The 23292-nt window shown below is 39.5% G+C and overlaps 1 protein-coding gene across 8 annotated transcripts in view; it reads right to left on the bottom strand.

Annotated features, from left to right (window-relative positions):
- Positions 1 to 23292, bottom strand: part of AFF2 (ALF transcription elongation factor 2) — a 477377-nt gene that overhangs the window by 178966 nt on the left and 275119 nt on the right. For all 8 annotated transcript variants that reach the window (XM_074323510.2, XM_074323511.2, XM_074323508.2 and 5 more), the window contains one exon: positions 8790 to 8834. In XM_074323510.2, coding sequence (XP_074179611.1) covers positions 8790 to 8834 — 45 coding nt within the window. The remainder of the gene's footprint in view (positions 1 to 8789; positions 8835 to 23292) is intronic.

The raw sequence follows: 23292 nt of genomic DNA, 5'->3' as shown, positions 1-23292 counted from the left end.
TATTTCATCCGCTTAGTAGCTGCATGATGATATGATCTGAGGCAATTTATTCAACTTCTCAGAGGCCTCCAGTATTCCCTGACCCATTAGTTAATGGTCTCTGGGTAATGAGCTAAGCACTGCTGGAGAAAATTACACAATCTACAGACTGAGACCAATATAAATTTCAAGTCTTCCATGTGACCTGGATCATTGGTATCAACTCATGATCTTACTGTATCCCTTAGATAGTCCCCCCCTCTCTTCCTTTCAATGACTATTTCAAATCTTCTCCAATCTCTTCGAACCTCGTAAGTTTCCCGACTGCCTCCTACAGGAGACAGGCTGGAAATTAAAAATTCTCCCATACTTTTATTATTTTTTGTTTTTAATCTTTAAAACATCTGAAAATAATATTGTGGTATGGTGTGAGGTAAGGATCCAAGATTAATTTAGGGAGAATAGAAATGCGTGTGATATTGTCTTCCTATTCGAGAATGGTATTCATTTCCATTTGTTTAAATATTCTTTGGTGTCTCGCATAGTCACTTAGTGTGTTTATATAGCTTTGGCACCTTTCTTGTCAAATAAATTCATAAGATATAGATGAAGTCTTTTTGCCCATTTTATGTTATAGCTGGTTGATTTACATATACAGACTATTTTTATATATTTACTTTATACACTGAAACTTTGCTGAATTGTTGTATTGCTCATAACGGTGTTTTTGGTTAATTATCTAGGGATTTTCAGGAACACTGTGTGCGTGTGTAGTCTACAAATAATCATCATTTTACACATTCTCCATCTTATTTTTGTAGTTTGTTTAATTGCCATGGGTAACCTCCAGAGCAATATTACATAATGATGGTGATAAAGAACCTCTAGTCTTTTCCCTTGACTATAATGGGCATGCTTCTAGAGTTTCTCTGTGAAAGGTGACACTAGCTTTTGGGTTGAGATGGATATGTTTGTATCACATTAAGGATGTTTCCGTCTATTTCTATTTTTATCAAGAATAAGGGTTGAGTTTTGTAAAGTATCTTTGAGCATCAATGAAGATGTACACATAGATATTTTCTTTTCTATTCTGTCCATAAAAAGGCATTATATTACTTGATTTCTTAATATCAAACCATATTTACATTCTTGGAATAAAACTCACTTAGTCATGGTGCAAATCTTAAATCTTAAAGTTCAGTCTAATTCTGTTTGTTAGTATTTCATTAAGGAAATTTGCATCAATATTCACAAGTGATGTTATTCCATAATTTTCTTTTTTGTATGCTGTTTTTGTCAGATTTTGGTGTGTGTAATGTGCTAGTTTGGCTTGTCTAAAAAATACTTTGCAAATTTATCTTCTTGTTCTATGTTCTGGAACAATTGAGCTGTATTGTTTCTTAATGGTTTGGTTGACTTTCCTCATGAAACCCCATCTAGGAGTGATGATTTCATTAACGGGTGGGACTACTGTCCATTTCATCTATCATGATAAGTCTATTTAGATTTTCTTTCTTCTGGAGTCAGTTTCAGTCAACTATATTTCACCAGAAAAATCATCCATCTCATCTAGATGCTTACACTTATTTGTACACAGGTGAGTAAATTGCCACTTAATGATTATTTTAATTTTGTCTGTATCTGAGAGGTTATTGCTTTTTTGTTTTATATATTTGTGCTTTTGCCTTCCTTTTTTCTTGATGAAGTTAACTAACAAATTACCTATGTATTGCTGTTGCTCTTTTACTTAGTAACAAACAGATCTTAAAAGTGCTAATTCTGATTATTTTCTGTTCATAATTCATCATCTTACAGCTCTTGATTTATCTACTTTTTAAATAGCACCTCTAAACTCTTCTACCATTGCTTTGGCTCTTGTTTTTTAGATAAAATTGCTTCTTTTTTTTAAAAAACAATACATGCAACTATGTTGGTCACAGATTTAATTTGTTCCCTAGCTATACTTTTTCCTGTTACATTTTTTTATATGCTTTTTTTGGGTGTATTTTTGCAAAGCTCTTATGATGATTCCTTTATTATTATTATTATTACTAACTTTTTAGTGACAAGAGCTTTCCTGGACCAGTTATTTGCAAGATGTCTTGTGGGTGTGGGGGCTGTGGCTTAATCTAAGACTAGCAGGAATTCTCTTCTGAACATCAGAGTGTGTGACCAATTGCTTTGGCCTTTATTTATGTCTCACCAAGAGACAACAGCCCTGCAGACTGCTCAAAAGCAGCATCTCACTCTTTCATCTTGCCTCAGCAACAAAGTTCTTTCCACAAATGCGGCTTAGTTAAGTAATGTCTCATTGAATCCTGCCTTTCCCACTTTTCAAGATATGTCTGTCCCAGACTTGGTCCACAGAAGCTCCCATCGCAAACCTTCACACCCATTTCCGTTAGTCCAATATTGTTTTTCTTTTCATGGTGTGTCACTTATCCTGCAAATCCATGCTTCATCAGCTGTGCCCAGATTCATGACCACGAGAACCATCTTTGGGATAATTCCCTGCCTGTTTGACCTTCACAAAATAAATTGTGATTTAGGCTTATGGATGTCTTCTGGTTAGATCAGTTATGCACTTTACATTTCTTACTCTCATTCTCCGTAATGTTTTCGGTGATTAACAAGAGCAGGGACAAGCCTTGACTTATCCTTTCATTTCAAAATTGGAAGATGCCTACCAAATTGATTGTGAGAGGTTACTTTCTCAATGCATTTTCCAGAGACCCTGGTTTTACCTTTACACAGATGCAAACGGAATGGTTAATGTCCTTGCAGTACCTAGACTAGCACAGACAAGACAAAAAGGGTACTTCTCAAACAACAGTTGGAAGCTATTACTTCTTTCAGATAAGCCTAGACTGCTTTTTGGCAAACTAATACATTGTTTTGTTACCCTCTCTCTACACCCAAGATACAGAAAGCAGGTGTAAATTCTACACGTGGCTTAAATTCTCACCTGCTTTCATTCAATTCGATAGAAAATAATAAATCACTATATTCACAAAAAGAAACAGGTTGACAGAAAACAGACTTATTTTTATAGCCCACTTAATATATATGGGGACTCAAGGTATTACTCGGCTATTTTAAAGGGCCTACTCTTGCTCACTCCCTGGGCAGTTAAATGCTGAGTTACTAAGTTAAGAGTACTTGACATCATCTCTTCCCTGACATGTCCCCTGTCTGACAGGTTCCCATGATTCACTGGGCCAGTCACCTCGTTACTCACATTACTCATTTTCCCAATGACGTCTGTATAATCACTTAAAATTCACATCATATACTAGATGCAAACCCCCAGATTCCACATGAAAATATTTAAACTGCTTGACAGGCTCTAAGTGCATTTGGAAGCACACTGGATGGCTTACCTATATGGTTCACATAATAGTTGCTATAATTAAATTTAGCATCTTTCTTCTGGGTTGGTTTGTGTTTGAGAAAAGAGGAAATGATGAGTGGGAAGCAAATAATGGGTAATATCTCTTATGGGCTAATTTGGTTCCATGAATAGCTCACCTCACATATGTGTACCACATATTAAGTCCATTAAAGCTTTGAATTAGCTTCAGAAAAGGTAATATTCCACATAATTTACCCAGTCAAGGGCATTTTCACCTGTTGACAAATTTACATATTTTCCAATGTCATTAGGTAAAAGCTAGTCATCAGAATAGCAGAGGGTGCAATCATTAGTTAGTTCATTTATTTGGCTCCATCAATGTTAACATTAATTATAGTCTAAATTATATTTAGCAATTGTTGTCTTTCTTGGATGGAACACTGTATTGCTATTTCAAGAAATTATAATTTTAAAAGTCCACACCAGACTAGGATAGATGCTTTTTGAAACATTCCAGAAGGAATAGTACTTAAGACAGCTTTATAGAAAATCACTTGTGTGATTCCAATTGGAACATTATTTATACATTAATTTGACAGAATATAAAATCAATTACCTAATTATTGGTTAAATTTATCAAAGAAATTCTACTGAAAGGTGCTTGATTATGCCTCACAGTTATGATAATACAATCAAATTTCCTTTCAGACATAATTGTCTGACCAATTTTGCTCCCTGATCCATTTTTTTCTCACTCTTAAGATGAGCTTTTTCATTTGTTTCCCCTTTAAAAGTAAAAAACATAGTAAGTACTGTACATGGTCGTCCTGTAATTATTTGGTACATTTTTTTTCACCACGCTAAAACTGTTAACTTAAACACAGACCTAATAAGAATTGCCATAATTTAGAATGCTGTAAACACAGATCATGCTGTCATCAGAAAGAGGTGCCCATGTCAGTGTTTACCAACCTGATCCATATGGCAGGGAGAGATCTGTAAGAGATAGTTTATCAAATCAAGCTCCCTAAATCCTAGCTAGCAAATTCAGCATCCCTCATAAACAGTGAATTACCCTTACAGATGTTTGCCTATGAAACGATCAACTACTAAAGGTACTTTGGTAGGAAACACAATCTGTTCAGCATCAGAGCTACGAGAAGCACTACATCTGCATTTTTGACTCTAGGAAGGATTTAATTGATAGCTTATTGATATTTTAAAGTAAATTCTTGCTAGGAACAAATAAATTATACTACTGCGGAACAAATAATCATTGAACATCCATCCTTAGCTCGTAGCGCTTAGTGCATGCTGCTCTCCTCAGCTTTACTCTTCCAGAAATGATTACTCTAGGACCCATAAAACCCTGTGGAGCTCAGAAAAGAAGCTGCCGCTGCCGCCCATATTATTACATATGAGCGGCTTAGGGATCCCTCATATGATAGATGAATTGTAACTGCAAAACGCCATCATTGAGCCCAGAATTGTTATTATTTTTCATTTCTGTTTGTACTTGAGGGTAGCTTGATTCTAAAGAGAAATTGGCATGCTGACGGAAGCAGGTACACAGGCTGGGCTGCACTGCACAGATGGCTGCCTTTACGCTTCTGATTTGTAAAATTTATAATAAGCAATAATGTACTTGACAAGCAGCAAAAACACCTGAACTTATACAACTTACTCTGGGAGAAGGACAGTTTGGCAGAAAAGTGCTGTAGGCTGGTGAATTCTGTTTTGTTTGAAAAGCTATTTGAAATTATTTTGACATAATTGAATTTGGACAAGTGAAGGAAACCACAAAAGCTGAAATAAACTGTTCGTTGATATCACTATAATATTAATTATAAAGTGGACTGGAGCCTGTGAATTAAGGATGGATTCAGGTAAAGAAACAGGAACAGAGGAATGGATAACATGACATTGTCACAGCCCTGTAGGCAAATTCCTTAACCTCTCTGGGTTTTCCTCTTTCCTGTTTTGTAAAATGTGATGAATAATACAATCCTTAGGGCTGTTATGAAGAGGAAATGACATAATGTGCTTAAGCACTCTTCCTGGCATACATATAGTAAGTGGCACGTTACTGTTGTTATTTCTTTTATTCGGAGCAGTAACTTGTTATTGGTGTTATTTTATTATTTGAAATGAGATTTGAAAAATATGAAGAAGAAAGAATTCATTCCCAAGACCTACTCGAATTATGTTGCTTTGCTGGTGCTCTTAATTAAAACTTCTAGAAGTAAGTCAGCCAGTATCTGAAGCAAATCTTTTTTTACAGGTCTTACTTTTTCCAGTTTTATTGAGAAATAATTGACATACATCACTGTATACGTTCAAGGCAGACAGCATCATGGTTTGATGTAATAATACTGTGAAATGATTACTACAATAGGTCCAATTAACATCCATCTTCTCATATAGATACAATAAAAAGAAAAGAAAGAAAAAAGGGAAAAAAAATCCTCCGTGTGATGAGAACTCATATGATTTACTCTCTTAACAACTTTTTTATATGTCATACAGTAGGGGTAACTGTAGCCATCATGTTTACGTTCCATCCTAGTACTCATTTATCTTATAACTGGAAGTCTGTACCTCTTGACCACCTTCCTACAATTTCCCCTCCCCCACCCTATGCCTTTGGTAAACACAAGTCAAATGTCTTTTTCTATGATTTTGCTTTTTTCTAAGACTCCACATATAAGTGAGATCATACAGTATTTATCTTCTTCAAGGCCCATCCATATTGTCACAAATGGTAGGATTTCCTCATTTTTTATGTCTGAATAATATTCTATATAGACACCACCATTTCTTTATCCATTCATCCATCGATGGCTACTTAGGTTGTTTCCATGTCTTGGCTATTGTGAATAGCGCTGCTATGAACATAGGGGTGCAACCATCTTTTTGAGTTAGTGTGTTTTTTTTTTCTTTGGATATATTCTCAGAAGTAGAATTGAAGCAATTTTTATAATCAAAAGATTCTTACTGTAGGTTTGTTATAGGATGGTTGACATTTAGGCGTAGTACAAAACGAAGACCAGGTTCTATTTCTGCTTTTGCCATATGTTAGCCTTGCCTTTGTTTGCCAGTCACTTATAACCTCTCTGGGCCTCAACTTCCTGAAATAACAGGGAACTACCACATTTCTTTTTATCAAAATAAGATAATGAAGTTCAAGTGCTTTGAAAGGCAGTCATGTGCTACAGGGAAATAAGGTTGTGCTGGTCTGAAGGGGAGCTGAGCCCATTATCAGAGAAATGGTGAGAAGAACTTTCAAAGAAACCTGACTAGTTTGGATTTGAACAGCATTTTGAATCAGGGGGCCAAAATAAAATGTATTAGACGAAAGTATTTTCATTGCCAGGGTACTGAGGGGCCGAGAGTGGGGAGGGGTCAGCTGTGTTGTCCTTGGTTAATAAAAGAAATCTGTCCCTATGTGAGATGAAGTGTTTGTGTGCATTTGCGTGCGGTGCTGTAAAGGCAAAAAGGGGGAATCAAGGAGGCTGGGAAAGTTGGGAGAGCAAACAGACTGAGCTCTCCACGTCACATACACAAACAGTGTCTACACTTTAGAGCTTCCTTCTCTGTAGCTGGGTGGTGGCATGCAAGGGTGAATAGTTATCCTCTGTTTTCTAGATGAAAACACATACCGTGTTTCCCCGAAAATAAGACCTAGCCGGACCATCAGCTCTAATGTGTCTTTTGGAGCAAAAGTTAATATAAGACCCAGTCTTACATTAAAATAAGTATAATATAATATAATACAATACAATATAATATATACCTGCTTCTTTTCTTTCCATGAGTAAGTGACATTCTGGTGTTTCTCTAAGTGGCCTCTCCAGCAGACTGGAGTCGCCAGCCCCTGACAGGTGTGCATCTGCTCCCCTCGCTTAGTCACTGTGTGAGCCACCTAGACACCAGGCTTCTCTTAAGTAGAGATTGGCAATGGTGACAATTAGGGGGTGATTTGGAAATGGATCCGACATTCCTTTGGGAGTCAACCAAAGACCACTGACATCATCTGGAAAAACAAGACGACTATACTCATAGAGACTAGGGTCAGATATTTCTTTAAGGAAGGCAGCCGACACACTAGCAAGGATTTGGTGTATTTGTATATCAGAACTTTCTCCACCCAATAGAAGGAGCAAGGAACTGGGTGCTCAGGATGCATCACACTTGTGGATTTCACAACAGTCATTCGTCCCACACCCGGATCCTTGGACACCAGGGAGAGACGACTGAGGGATTCCAGGGCTATTATCTTACAAAAGTAGTGGGTATATCCCTAATTCAGATAGTCTTATCTCTGGTTAGGGTGCCAGGACTCCTTTCTAAGTCAACAACAGTGTTCTTGAGCTGAAAAGGTACACGAATATCCACAACAGGTAAAATCACGCGGCCAGTCAATTTGATGGTAAACAGCTTGCTGCTTTTTATTACTCCTTTGGCTGCATTTTCACAGGGTTTGCTTCACACACTGGGCTGCTGAGAAGGCACTTACCAGGGGGAGTTGGAGTGGCTTTGGTAAGTGAGGAAAGGGGGTGCAGGAATTTTGACTGGCACACAGGTTATTTTCTTTCCCCAATAGAAAGCCTGCATGGTTTTCTCATGTTCATCCTGATCTTCATTTATCATCATAACAAGCAGTTATATGCCACTTGGCAGCTTTTAAGGGAATCAGGACAGGTATTATTGCCCTCTTTTACAGACAAGGAAGGGAGAGTCAGAAAGATAAAGTCGTCTGTCCACAGAAGTGACAAATGGTACAGGCAGGACTGGACCTCCCTCCAATGACTCCTGTTGCTCATAAGTTCTTCGTGTTGCCTTATGATACCAACAGTCAGAGTCAGGAGATACATTTTTCTGGCTTGGCTTTGGTTTTTCCATTTGGTTTAATCATTCCCATTGGCAGAGGTTATTGCCACCTTTTGCAACTTTGTGCTGCCTCCATGCCTTTCTCATGTACAAATTCACTCCCATTCGTAACATTTCCCACCACCAGTCCCAAGTCTCTCCCCCGCCCCTCTCCTCCACCCTTCCACATCTCATGCCCTCGTAATAGGCTACAATGTCTATAACCATGTACCATCCACAATGTAGTGGGAGGCAGTGGTGAAGTTGACTCGAGATTCCAGAAGACAGTAAAACAAGCATTTAGAGCAGGATGCTTGAATGGGGAAAGTTTCCTCAAAAGGTGGTGAGTCCATCCAGACTGCAAAAGAAAGACCCCGGAGGAGGCAAGCATGGAACAGAAGTTTGGTGAGATTAGGAGACCAGCTTGATTAAAGAGGGCAGAGATGACAGGTAAGAAATGACACAGGAGGTATGTGCAGAAGGGTCTTGAAGTGATACTCGTGGAAACAGAACAGTAATTACTTTAAACAGCTTATGCAGATAGATTGCTTCATTATTAAAAGGCAGAGAAATAAAGGTTTAAACTCACCCGTAAGATTTCTTCAACACAGCTTGGATCACTAGCAAGGCTTACCTAAAACAAAATAAACAAACAACAAAAAATTAAGCACAATCTAGTTATTCTCAGAGAAGCTTATTGCATAATATTTTACCGTGTAGGAAAAATTGCAAAGGAAATAAAAATAGCTATCAATGTGGTTTTTTTTTGTTCCTATTAAATACAAAGCAGTAAGTATCTGCAAATGGCCAGTTCTGTTTTACTTTAACGAAGCAGTAAGACTACAGTGCAAGTTGCAGAAGGAGAATGACTTGTTCTGTCAGATTTTGCTGTGGGGACAACTGAGCCACCCTCCCCTATTGTCCGGGCTTCAGTATGCTCGTTATCCAGACAAGGAGCTCAACTTTCTGACCTTTAAGGCCCCTTTCACCTTCTGACATAGTCTATGATGTTACTCATCATCAGAGATTTTTAAAAGATGAGGCCTATGGGAAACACTTCGATGATTAAATTAAGTTGTCTTTGAACTTAGGAGTCTAACCAGATGCCCACAATTCTTATCCAAGACACTAAGGGTAAAACTCCTGCATAAACTGCATGCTTGCCTTGGCACTTACAAAGAATCTCAGAAATACACAAAGTGAATCCATGAGCCATCTTTCCCAATGGGATGCCTTCCTAATAGATCAAAATTCAAGCAACTAGCAGGGATGTGCTGAGGACTCACTCCATGTCTGGCAGGTGGCCCTTTCTTCCAGGGGTTCTACAGTCAGGGAAAACAAGAAGCCAAACACCAAAGTGAGACCCCAGCGATAAGGCAGTGCATGGCAAGGGACCTGAGAGTGGGACGGCCACCTGGAGAAAGGTCTGTGGGGCCTGATGTCACCTGCGCAGGTTATGGGCATCCCCCAAACATTCCTGACACTCTCCATACCTTCATCCTTTCCAGGATTGCAACCTGATCACTTCTACCTCCCTCCAGTTCTGGTAAGGAGAACATTTGGTCTCTCTGACTCACTACCTTGGGAGATGAAAGGCCAGCCCTATACAGACAGCACTGCCACACAGGCCACATACTAGGCCTCTGGCAAGGGCATTTAAGCCCTAACCCCTTAGTTACTCTGATACACTGCAGTATGAAGCATTACTATATTTGGGGAAATGGGGGATAGAGTATGGCTTCAGTTTTCCTCAACATTAAAAAAAATACGTGCTAAAATCATCGGCAAATCTCAAATTAGTATGAAAGTCACGACTGTCCATACATACATTTCAGCCAATGTTTACTGAATGTAAAGGCCCCTGCTCCCAGGAACATAAAATCCTTAGTGGGGGAGGCAGGCTGAGAAAGAGTCACAAACAATGCGGGGCCATCCAGCCTGGGTTATCCTGGTGTAATTAATTACAGTGTCCCCTTTCCTCTTCAAAAACGTCCCAGTTTGGAAGACAAATTACACAGTCACCTTCCAAGAGCAATCATATTCCAATACTGGGTAGAAAGAACAGCAGAAAGAAAGGCTAAAAAAGTTGGCTGGGCAAACATTGTAAAGAACACATTGTAAGTACATTGTAAATAGGGAACCCTAGGTGGTTTGGCCTAGCACAGTTTGTTCATTCATTCATTCACTCATTCATTCAACAAATATTTTTGGAGGGCCAAGGACTATACCACCAGACTTGTACTAGGCACAGATACAATGGGAAGTAAAGGGAAACATGGTTTCCTCCCTCATGGAGTTTGCCCAACACTCAAAAGGAAGGAAGATATGAAGAATCACACAGTTAATGTACAACTGTGACTGTGGTAAGTGCTACAAAGGGCACCATCCCATGGACACTAGATCTGCAAAATGAAAGGTTCCATGTCTGAATGAGTGTGGGAAATGCTGAAATCCATTGCCTTCTTGGAGACCCATGATGCAAATTAAAGGCTCTGAGACATCTATTGAATTGATTTAGTGCAGCATGTTCCCAACTTTCTTGACCACTGAATTCTTGGGTTTTTCATTTTCGTGTCACCCCACCCCCACGATTAACAATTATTACCATTCCACAGAACAAGTGTTTGCAGAACATACACTGGGAGATACTAGTTTAACATATTAAGGGATTATAGGACTGAAATGATTATTCTTAACAGCAAATAAAATCTCATTCCATTGCTCAATGCTCCAGGAACTATATTTTCTAAGACAATTCTTGAACTTCTAACAAATACCTTCCCCAAAGGTCAAAATGATTATAGCAAAGACTTCAATCTTTGATATCATTGTTGCATTGTATCAGCATTGCTGCCTGGGCTAAAAATGTATAGGCCACACTCAGGAAAAGGTCTTTGTTCTCCTTTGCCCAAACAAACACGTACATGTTAATTAACGAGGAAAAATATCAACAATATGCAGACACAGCAAGAACACTTGCCTATGAGTCTAACAAGTTAGATGGGAGTCCCAGCCTTACTGCTTGGTAGCAGGACTCAGTAACTTTACCCCTCTAAGTTCTGCATTTCCCAACTGTAAAATAAAATAGAATAAAATAAAATAACAACAACAATAATAATACCTACTCCTTTCAAATCTCACAGGGTTTCTGTGAGCAGCAAATGGAATAAGCAATGTGAATGCGCTTCGTAACCCACAAAGCCCCATACAATGCGTCAGGTTATCACCCCCTCGTCCTGTTGCTCTCCTTACTTCTTTATTATTAAGTCTAGTCTTCTCATCTCTTCAAGGTAAGATCTAACTCACTCTTGCCAACTGCAAATACCATCTCTACACCTGGTATTATAAATATCCATTTCCTTATGGGGGAAATGTTGTCAAAATAGAAAGAGTCGTGGACTCTGGGGCATTGCAGCAAATCTAATAATGACTTATTAGGGTCAGTAGCACTCAGGATTGGGAAAACTCTACAGACAAGGGTTGTCAAATAAATATGCATCTACAGGAAGTGTTCAGATTCCTTTTTCTTTTTAAGAAAATACTGGAATCCAGCATTCATATGGAGTTGCTAGTCCTGTAAACTCAGCTAGCCCTGTCCCACAGCTGTTTTCACTGCAATACAACTACATTGTAGCCACAAGTGCCCCACCCCCACCCCACAAGTGCTTTAGAATTAAGTGGCGCGGATTTCCTCTGTGCCTAGAACGGTGTGAGGCATGAGGGGGTTGGTAATACAAATAACTATGAGACATGGCCTCTTTCTCTCAGGGTTACATGTCTAGATGGGATGGGAAAACAAACAATTAGAGACCCACTGGGACATACATTGTAAGGTAGTCATGACAAGGGTAATAGGATCGTATTCATTCACCCCTCTGCCTATTCATCAGTTCTCCCATTTATTTCTTTAGACAACAAATCCTGATTGAGCTCACACTGTGCTCAGGATGGTGCCAAGAAGGAGGATTTAAAGACACTGAAGACAACATAATTCCTGCCCTCAAGACTCCACGCAAATTGGGGAGACAGACATTTACACGGGAGACAGACAATACTGAGCAGCAGGTCTGATTTAGGTGTCAGGGGGCAAGGTACCTACCGGGTTCACGGACAGAGCCATGTCCGACAGAAGCTCCCAGCCGCCGAGGTCTGCCCTGTAGTCGTCACTCCCTATGGGACTGAGAGGCCAAAGACTTGACATGGCTGAGAAGTGGTGTGGCCACTTGAGGCCACTTCAGTCTCTGACCCCCTGCAGAGCTGCGCTGGGGTCACTCTCTACAGTGGAAGAAAGCTGAACTAAGGCTGGACTCGGCCTGAATTTTGTCCAGTTGTTTTTTCTCTCTCTCTCCCTTTCTCTCTCTGACACAGACCCCTCTCGCAGGGATTCTGCAGTCACTTGGACAGGTGTGAAAGGAGACTGAGGAAGAGCACTAACGAGTGGTGACACTGGGATTAGCACTGCTGCCCGACCAGTTGCCAAGCAGCTCTTTAATTCCGGAGCCACCTTCTCCTCTCTTGAAATCCACTCTTGAGTATTCAGATAGTCCACAAAGCGCAAGTTAGCCACTCAGAGCTGCAGCGTCCTTTGGCGTTCCCCTTCCTGCCCCCTCCTCCTAGAGTAGAAAGCAAGCTGCATGCCGCACAGGAAAAGCGCTGCTCTCAGTCCTGGCCTCAGCAGACCCTCTTGTGCTGGGCAGGAGGTGGTCCGCTGAGGGCCAGGGGAAGCAGGCGCACGTCGGACAGGTGGTGAGTTTACTGAGAGCCCTCACAAGTGCCTACCCTCTCTGCATGTGACGGTGCAGGCTGCCACCCCATGTAGCCAGTGAGAGACCATGCACGGCTCATCTGCCTGGTGAGAAATACATATCTTAGGAAATAATCAGGGTACCTTTGAATCAGCACATATTCAATTAACTGCAGCAACAATAAATGAACTGCATAGGATGTTTTAATCATTCTGGAATTAATCAGTTTGGAGCATCCTTCTTGGCGATTAGGGTAATATGACATATCAAAAATACCCTGATTGTGGCATTGCGAAACATAAGCAGCAGCTAGCACTAATAGAAAACATGGAGATTAATGTAAAACATTGAAAGAATAATGATCATTACATAGTTAACCCGGGGGAGGTGAATGCATGCTTCTGAGTACATTATTATTAAGATATTGCGAGGGAAGAGAGGTCATTTTCCCCCTCTAAAATCATCCTGAGGTTGTCCCACAATGCCTGGCAATCAGAGCCTACTATTTGAGATATATTCCACTGTGCCACAGACTTCGCAAAGTAAAACTTCAAAATTGCAAGTTGAATTGCCGACGAATGCTTGGATTCCCCTAACGAGGGCCAGTGACACCAAGTGACACACCACTAACACCAAATACCATGCTATCAGCCCAGTTAAAAAAATATCCATGACTGACACCCATGGCGGCTTCTAAACCAATTCCATTTGTATTTTTGTTAACGAATTTCCACATTTATCCCCATGATTGATTTACAGGACACAGAACTCCCCTGAAATGGCATTACTAATAAAATGAAAACTCAGGTTATGATATTGTACTACCAAATGAGTTTTCTGTCCTTTACAAATGTTTAATCCTCATTGTTGGTGATTTATAAAAACAAGGGGCAGCAGCTTTTATAACAAGGGGAGGCTTTATCTCCCCTCCCCATCCACGGAGGCCAAGTTTTCCAATTTGGAAAACTCCGAACCCAGTTCACATTAGGGTCCTTCTGTCCCCTGCTTCCTGCCTTGTCTTAACCTGTCCCTATTCTAGTTTGTGTTCATGAGTCTATGATTAAATGAAAACAGTTCATATTATATAAGCTGCAGACAGAAGTTCTCAGGTAATAGAACTTCAATCAAAACAAACAAACAAAAAAGATTTTTACAAAAGTGACATGTGACAGCCAACTAGCTCATCTTCCAATTTCATTTTAATACATCAAAAGTCCTGAGTGTCCAAAGAGTGGGTGTTTACCTTAAAATATGGCTTCTGATCAATTTTTAAGGCAGTCACATGGTCAAAATACCCCATGTAAAACAGGCTAGTAGTCACCATTCCCTCTAAGAAAACAAGGAACCAAAAGTAGAGTGTGAAGATCAAAGGAATTTAACATTTGCCATTTTAAGCCAAGTCCGGAAAATGAAATTTTTTTCTAGAATCTTACATGAAAGCAGAACTAAAAGGGAAGAGACAGTAATCACATTTTATTTATGTGAGAACTTAAATGAGATAATTTACTATATTTTCTGGGAACATCAAGGGGTAGTGGAAAGAGCATGGATTTTGAAGCTGGACAAATTTGGATTTTAATCTCAGCTCCGATACTTAACTTGCTTTGTAAACTTGGGCAAAATACTTGAACATCTCTGAGCCTCTGTTTCCCTATCTACATAAGAGGAATTTAAAAATCCACTTCTAGGATTGTCGTGAAGTTGAGATGACCTGAGGTACATAAAAGTATCTCAGCCTGGTAGGGGGTCCGTCAGATGTCTCCAACATCACCTTCTATTCTAAGTTCCCTCTAAGGCCCTTGGAAAGGCATTGGCACCCTGAGCCTTGGGACCATTGAGTTGATAGTGTGGACGCCTTGTCGATTGCCCCCCCATGACAGCTTGTGAATGTCACTAATTATTAAATTCTATTCAAGGGCCTGGTGTACAAAGGAGTGTCAGGCTGCTACTCCATCTGGTGGCTCTCACTGAAGGTGACAAAGGAGGCTGGAAATGGGACTTGAGGGGGTAAGACAACAGAGACAGAAGCGGGATTGGGGGTGGAGCTGTGGGGGAAGGGTGGGGGACTTGCTTCATTATGAGGCCATCTCTTCACTGATTACATTAGGTATGGGCAACAGTGGAATTCATATGCAGAAAGTCCCATCATCAGCTAAGAGTACCTAATGGCAGATGGAATTTCAAGTGAAGAGTGCTTAATTCGGTGGGTTCTGAATAGCCATTAGCTCACTGTTCATTTATTTGGTCTAATAATTAGTTTCTACAGACGACTGACCTATAAACAGGGAGGGGAGCTTTAATCTTAAGGAAAAATAAGGTAGACATCTAGGAAGAATAACCTAAGAAACCAAGATCCTATCTGGAAGCACCTGGCTGTCTGACCTACATTCCTCCCAGGATGCTTTGCCTCTGATCACCTGGGCTGGGTAGTGAGGTCATTCTGGCTGCTGCTGCCACTGCCCATACCCGTGGCCAGGCTGTGTGGTCTCTGCTGGTCAGGTTCTCCAGGGCCAGACTCCCTCCTTACACATTCTCCGGGCTTCTCTCCTAGATTTCTTAATTCTGGGGCTCACACTCAGGCTGTATTCTCCTCCTTCTCTTTGTCAGCCGCCAGACTCTGACCCAGCTTGCTTGCCCCTTCCTGTCTGTGCTCTTCTCAGCCTTCTGTCTGCTCTTGGTGCCTGCCCTGCAATCCAAATAACTTCCAGCCATGCTCCCTTCCTTTTGAAATTCCTGGGCATGCATCTGACGCCTCCACGGGATACCCACTCCAAGGGTCCATGGGATACACACTTCTGTCCTGTCTAAGTCTTAGTACCACAACCCAGGACCATTTAACATTAAAGTCTTGATTCCACTCAAATCCCTACTTATTGTGCTTCTATTAATATTACTGGCTAACTCGTGCACAGGCCCCTAATTTTTTCTAGTAAAAGAAGATACTGGAAAAATACAGATGTACAAATCGGAGCAAAGTAAGGCAATGTCTAAACTCTATTGATAGCCAATGTTAACAAGGCTAATCTAAATGCATGATCTAAATATATAAAAAGATATATCAGGAAGCAAGTTCACTTCTGAATTTTCTCAAATAAAGGGTAAATGTTAGAGTTTTTAGAGCTTTTGAGTACGCCACGATCACAGCAAACTCTCATAGTAGTATAGAGCACCTAAATAATTGCAAAGCAGTGATCTCACTTTTAGGTACATATGATCTAATACAACAGTGAAAAGAAAAAACATACTGCTAGTTAGGAAACTGTAGTGTCATGTCCATGCTCTCCTGCGAATTAACTGTGTGATTTCAGACAACTCACTTTCTCAGTCTCCAATTTAAACAATGAAGCCATGGGAACATATTACAAAATTCCCAGTGTTTTTGTATTTCACATAACAGTACAAAATTAATAGGGGATCGACATAAAATCACCGATTTTTTTATTTTGCCAGGAAAGGACAATACAAAAACAACACCCAAAAGGCAGGAAAGACAGTTTCTTCATAAATATGACAGCAAACTTACGCCAACATCAAACACACTGACACATACCATTGTTTTCATATTTCCCATTTTGTCACAGAACAAATGGCACCTTTGCATTGGACTCGTTGCCAGGCAAGATGGCACCTCAGGTATCTTTTGGATTTTGTGGTTTATTCACCTTCTATTTATTCTACTATATTACAGATATTTTATTCTATGTAGCAGTACACTTCACAACATTCAATTCTCTATATTCTACGCATGGATTATTTTCTCTGTGGATTGATTATTAATGCTAACTTTCAAATCCCAGATACAGTCTCTCTTCCCCTGATGATGATTTTAAATGCATGGGGAATTAAAATTAGTTTTTGTACTAACCAATACAAACACAATGAAGAAGGCAACCCTTATGTAAAAAGTCCTATGTAGTAGCATGTACCATACGTGTACTATAGGCCTCACCTAAAAAACTGCTTTCACACCTTAGTCATCCTAAGATGAAACTGAACCAGGAGACCATATATAGTACCTTTTGCTAGGAGTCTACATTCCACACAGCATAGCATATCATCTATCATGTGCCATGTATTCTAAGGACACCCATGAACGCTTAGGAGTTTCTAAGAAGGCAGGAGGAAAACCAGGTGAGCATAGTGTCCCAGAAGCATGAAGAAGAAAGGGCTTCAAAGAGAAAGTGGCCGTTAAGTTAGATAAAGATGCAGAATCGGTCATTGGGTTTGGCAAGATCTAAGTCATTGACCATTGTGCTTAAGAGCTATTTCAGCGGCAAGCCATGGACGAAAATCTGAAGGAGTGTGTTGAGGGGAGAAGGAGAGGGGCAAATGGAAAGAGTGAATAAACGATTCCTACTGTGAGAGGCAGCAGAGAAATGGGTGAGAGCAAGTCAGGATATGGAAGTCAAGATTCTTCGTTTTTTTAAGAGCGATGATATTAGGGCATATTTATATACCGGTCAGGACAACTCAGTGGAGAGGGGAACAGTGTAGCAAAAGAGAAAGTGGGAGATGGTAAAAGTAAAGTCCTTGAGAAAGAGAAGGGTGATCGAGACACAGTTGGAGAGGCTGGCCTGAAATAGCAGCAAGGACATTTCTGGACATTTTTTCCATTGTAACAGGAAGGAAGGTACATAAGCTGTCTGGTGGAGAAATTAAAGATGAGAAGATGAGGTGGTAGTTGTCTGATTATATCTATTTTTGTCTATGAAGTATGTGGCGAGATCATCCACCGAGAATGGGGGTGGTTATTGAAAAGATGAGGAGAAAGGAGACTTGGGAAATAGCTGTCTTGGAGAGCTGGAACGTGAATTTGCTGGGAAAGTGTAACAGCTCTCTCGCGATGTTTAAGGGAGAGAGCGTGTTAGCTACAGTGAAACACAGGAGACGCTGCATATGCCCGGAGTATGGAGATAAAGGGGGGACAAGGCAGTGGAAAAGGTGAGAACTGAGGCCAACTAACTCTGATGACTTAGAAAGTGACACTCTCATCCCCACTATTAGCTATACTGCCCTTTCCAACACTGATTAGCTAATTAACCACTGTTTGCAGTTCTCCAACTGCTCTACTCTACAAGAGGCTTCATTCTGAGTGGAACAAGCGGAGACCCTAGGAATAGGAGTAATGATTTTCTGGGATCCCACAGTGGTGAATTCCATAATATTATTCAGAAGGCCAGATGAAATTAAGCCCAGGGCCAAATATGGCCCCAGGGCTTGAAGATCTCCTCCTCTCTGGGGCTAAATAAATTCAACTCTGTCTCTAGGGAAACAGAGAACTCGATTAACCCATATCCTCCTGAGAGAGATCATTTCTACATAACATTGGAAGGAGTTTCCGAATTGTTTAAAGAAGAGATATTTTTTAATCATTTAAATATTTTGTATTTAAGCAAACATCTCACATATTTACTATGTGATCTTAGCCAGAATCATTGTAAGATATGATTCTCGCTTTTTAAATTTATTTATTTTTTTCAGCTACAGTTGACATTCAATATTATTGTATATTAGTCTCAGGTGTACAGCATAGTGGTTAGACATTTATATAATTTATGCAGAGATTCCCCTCATTAGTCTAGCTCCCACCTGGCACTATACATAGTTGTTGTAACATTATTAACTATGTTTTATAATATATCTTGGATTGACAACTTCTTCAACACATTTATAGTTTCTGAAGATACAAGGACTTCCTCCTGGGGAGGGGGGGGATGAAGTAGGAGTTCAGAGTTTTCTGGTAGTTTCTGAAGACATTGCCATATGCATATTCTAGGCTCTTTAGACGCCGTAACCCCATTTATAAAAGAATCTTTCAAATATATATCTTATGTATATATTATTTTATATATCTTATTTATATGTTCAATACAGATCTTATTTATATATAATTTTTTGAAAATCTTTTGGAAAAGAAAGGCCTCTCCTTCACATTCACAATCCCTTACCCTAAAGAAACTACTTCATTGTCCTTCTAAATACATAGCTCATGATTTAAATGTCTGCTTTAAAACAAGAAACCCAGATTTCAGTTTGATTTTCTTCTAGCTAAAATTTCCTTAAAGCAGTGTAAGTGGAATAGACTTTATAAATCGTGCCCATCCATGCCCTCAATAAAAATGTGACAACAGAATACACTTGATAGAAAGTGGCTCCACTTTCAGACTAACCTCTAAGAAAGTTGGCGCCTTCTTGACTCTCTAAACCCTGCACTTAGCATTGTCTTAATTGCCAGTGGATGACATTGTGATTCCACAGAAACAGAATTACAATTGCTCTCCTTTGACAGAGAAGATCCTAAAGAACAAGCCGAGTGCATGGGAACTGAATCCTAGCCAGCTCCCCTATTATTTATAACTCTAATTAAAACACTTTTATCTATTAATGCCAAGTGACAGTGCTAAATATATTCAGGGAAGTGCACATTTTCCCCCTATACTTCTGAAATCTCTTAGATCCGCACCCACTTACATGTGGTTTAACTGCTCACTAAAATGAAACGATAGCTAAGAATAACTCACTTCCATTAGATTTATAAATCTCATTAATTAATTCTACATCTCCAATGGTGTAGAGACCAAACTCAAATGCAAGATCTAATTAAAGAGAAGTAAAAAAAATGTTAAGAAACAACACCGAGATTGAAACACAGAAGTAACTGTTTAGCCTCAAATTAATGAGGAGCTATGCTAAGCAAGCATGTCCATTAATCCCTAATGAGGATTTTAAACACATTAAAACTTCCTAATACAAAATGTTTGCCTTCCTTTTATCCAATAACAAATAAGCCAATAATTTTCTGGCTCTAAATGACACTATTAACTGTCACGGCATGTTTTATTTGACAAACCCTCCATTGAAATACTGTAAAACCAATTAATTTGCCTGCTGTGAAATGTGTTTCTTGATAGCTTTTATGTGATTATTTTTTCTTCTCAAAGAAATGTAAATAGGAGGTCAACGTAGGTGCCTGATTTTGCTTTAAAAAATATGCCACAGCAGCTATAGGTTTTCTACCCTGTTTGCAATTCAAATGAATTGAAAGCCAACCTCCATTTTCAGGTCACAATCTCAAATCGGTTCCCTGATAAGCAAACTGTGTCAGAGTAATAGTTTGATTACCATGAAGATGGTCTCAGATTTGAGAATGGAAAGTTGTTAAAATCACCACTTTGTTCAATTATAAATAATGACTCACAACCCTGGCCCATACCCTTCCTGCTTTGTTAAGTAACCTGGCATTGTTACCTATTTCCAGCTACATCCAGCCTTCCCCCAAATGCACCCACATGTGTGCCCAGGAAATCATTCTCTAAAATTGTAGTTCATTCCTGATGCTTTTATTTGAAAACACCACAATTTGTTACACTTTTTTTTTCTTGGCAGAAAAATCAATAGAACAAATACAAGAAGTTCCTGTTTCTTAAACTTCCCCTGGGCCTCACTTAGTATCTCCAGTTAGCTTGAGAGACGGCCCTGAGGCCCCATCTGGGCAGCATTTATGGGACACTCTGAAACACTTGGCTCATGGCAGGGCATGGCACTTTTCCAGAAAATCAGTCTACAAACTCAGACCCTTGACACAGTGTCATAAAGAAAGGGTCTGTGGCATTAAGTGTGGGCCTGCTCTGTAGAGCACCTTGAACCCATTGTATTAGACACTGAGGACCAAAGAGGGAGTGATGCAGGGTGTACCGAGGGTTATGGAGCCTAACGGTTTGTGCCAGTTAACATGGGCAGCATATGCGTGGCACCAACGATCCTAGCTTGTCTCACATCCACATGAAAACCAGGGACTGTTATTTCTTAGCTGTGAAAGTATGCAGGATAAACAAACATCTGGCAGGTGTTTATAATTCCAGGTATAATTACAACACATTACTGAGAGAAATAAAATACACCCAGTGAAATAACCACACTGACTCCTGGCTGGAACCAATGTGTTAGGGTACTTCCAAACTTGGGGTTTGGAAAATTGGATCGTGTTAAGAAACTTGTCCCAAATGGAAAATGTACATTGCACCCTCACTGTGCACACAGTACACTGTACTAAGCATTATGGGAAATTCAGCAGATGATGAAGAGTCAATGGTCACAGGGAACATCTACTCTCGATGAATAGACGAGACCTACATACCTAATATTAGTAAAAGACAATCCAGTTAGCTCATATTTTCTGGTCCCTCAATCAGGCATATGGGCAGATGGAGGATTTTTCTTTGAGTGGGTATGAGAACCAATTTCGGTTACATGACTTAGATGGCCAGATATAGGAATTTCCAGAATATCTATATGGGGAGAATGAAAGCGATCATTTCAAATCAGGACTATTCTAGAACTCCCAGACTGTGTGGTGATCCTACTTTTATAATATGGATGGAGGGCTTTGACAAAAACTATAATAGGAAGTCGCAGAAGAGAAAACTGTCCATGGATCTGGGTTGGTCAGGCGAAGAAGTGAGACTTGACCTTAACTTTGAATAGCAGAGAAGATTCAGATAGGTAGTGACTATGGCACTGTGTAACTTTGGGCCAGTCTCAGTCTTTCCAGATAGAAAACAAATGGATTGACTGAGAATCTAAACTGTAAAGTGACTCCAATCTGTTAAAACAACTCTATCAATCTGTGGGCCGATGTAAATTAACTTCAAAACTTCAACTTCTGTTCACCGGCTGATTCATAGACGGCTCCAATCTAAAATGAATAACAATGCATTTCACAGGTACAGAACCCCCCATGAGCTACAGAAGTAAAAATGTCAAGCCATTCTAGCAAACATTTTCAAAATGGAAACAGACAGATATTGTTTTAGAACTCCAGTGGAAGCATTAAAATGTGGACGGTTTAATTTTTAATATCAGGAAGGCCACAGTGACAATTAGATGTCATTTTCAAAAACAACATGTTGGCCCCAAAGCTAAAGTGTCTCAATTATGTGAGAGCTTCTTGTTAAATGAGAACTTACTGTTAAATGGTAGCAAAAATATAACCTGTGCTTGGCTAAATTAATAAACTCAAAGCCAAAACATGTAGAAATGGCTCTGTCTGAAAAGATTATGTAGAAAAAAAATCCCATAATAGTTCCTAAATCTCCCTTTTTTTAATCAAGATTCGGGAATGTACTGAGACCACCAGACATCAAGTGTGCTTGCGACCTTTTCAACTGTCAGACCAGACAGACTTTTATCTTATGCGAATCAACCCAAAGCCTCAAAGGTGCAGTGTCAGAGCATGAATCCATTTCACTAGACAGTCATTGAAATTATAATTCAAAGTTCAACTTACTTTCGCATTTTCTACTGCAATACTTTTGGCAGCCCAGGGCAGAAAGTCGAAACCTGGTTTCCAATGGAGACCACTTCTAGGGGTTTTTAAATGTTGGCAGTAAGAATTCCTTCTTGTCAAAGAGACCAGCAGTTGCTGGATTTCATTAATTTCCTTTCAGTGACTGCTGCTCACACTTAGGAAGCCTTTCTTTACCTAAGGATGTTGACCTGCTGTTGGACCCCGTCACAAACAGACACGAAGAGACACTGATATATTAGGAGATTGGAAAATTCCCTCCAGTGGCCTTCACAGACTCCACAACTTCCATTTATTCTCACTGATGCCATGAGTACAAAAAAGATTTGTGGCAAAGACATATAGCTGGAATCTATAAAAGCTCCCAACTCAAGATAAATAAACTCACTAACATATATTACACTATAAAGTGTTATTTGAAGATCTTTACAATCAGTTTCAAGGTTTTTCTTCATTCAAACGGGTTATCATAAAGAAGAGGGTCATTTAAATTTTAAAATAATAACCGATTTAAATGATGCAATTACTAATAGTTCATGTACATTTAGTTGGGTACCCACAAGGCTCTGGACTGAGGGTGTAATGTAAATAAAAATGTATTATGATCACACTAATCTTGAAACAATCTTCAAATTATGTAGCCTCACACTTAGGTATACTTATGAAATACATTTCATTAATTTCTAAATGTTTTGCCTTTGTTTTACAATCCACGCTCAAAAGGAAAGCATGACACCCAGCTTATCAGCCTGCTACAAGGTTTTTAAGCAGCATCTACCATCTATTTTATGATGATAAGCTTTCTAATTAGCATTTTCAATATTCTCAGTTTCTCTTCTCTGTAAATGATCATCTAACCCCAAGTGAGATCTCCTAAATCCTTAATGTGAAGATATTAACCCCTTAATTCAAAACCCTAAGATTATCACCCTGGTGGCATATGAAAACAAAAGGGAATGAGGGCCTTTACATGAGGGCGATATTAAAAATATCTCTATTATTACTGTTAGTAAGACCACTGCTCACCCAAATAATTCCTCAGA

The sequence above is a fragment of the Rhinolophus sinicus genome, chromosome 18 (assembly GCF_057876585.1).
Source record: "Rhinolophus sinicus isolate RSI-liver-muscle chromosome 18, RSI-T2T, whole genome shotgun sequence".
In the NCBI taxonomy this organism is placed as follows: Eukaryota; Metazoa; Chordata; class Mammalia; order Chiroptera; family Rhinolophidae; genus Rhinolophus; species Rhinolophus sinicus.
The sequence above is the reverse complement of the archived record's forward strand: the minus strand, read 5'-3'. Positions and strand labels throughout refer to the sequence as shown.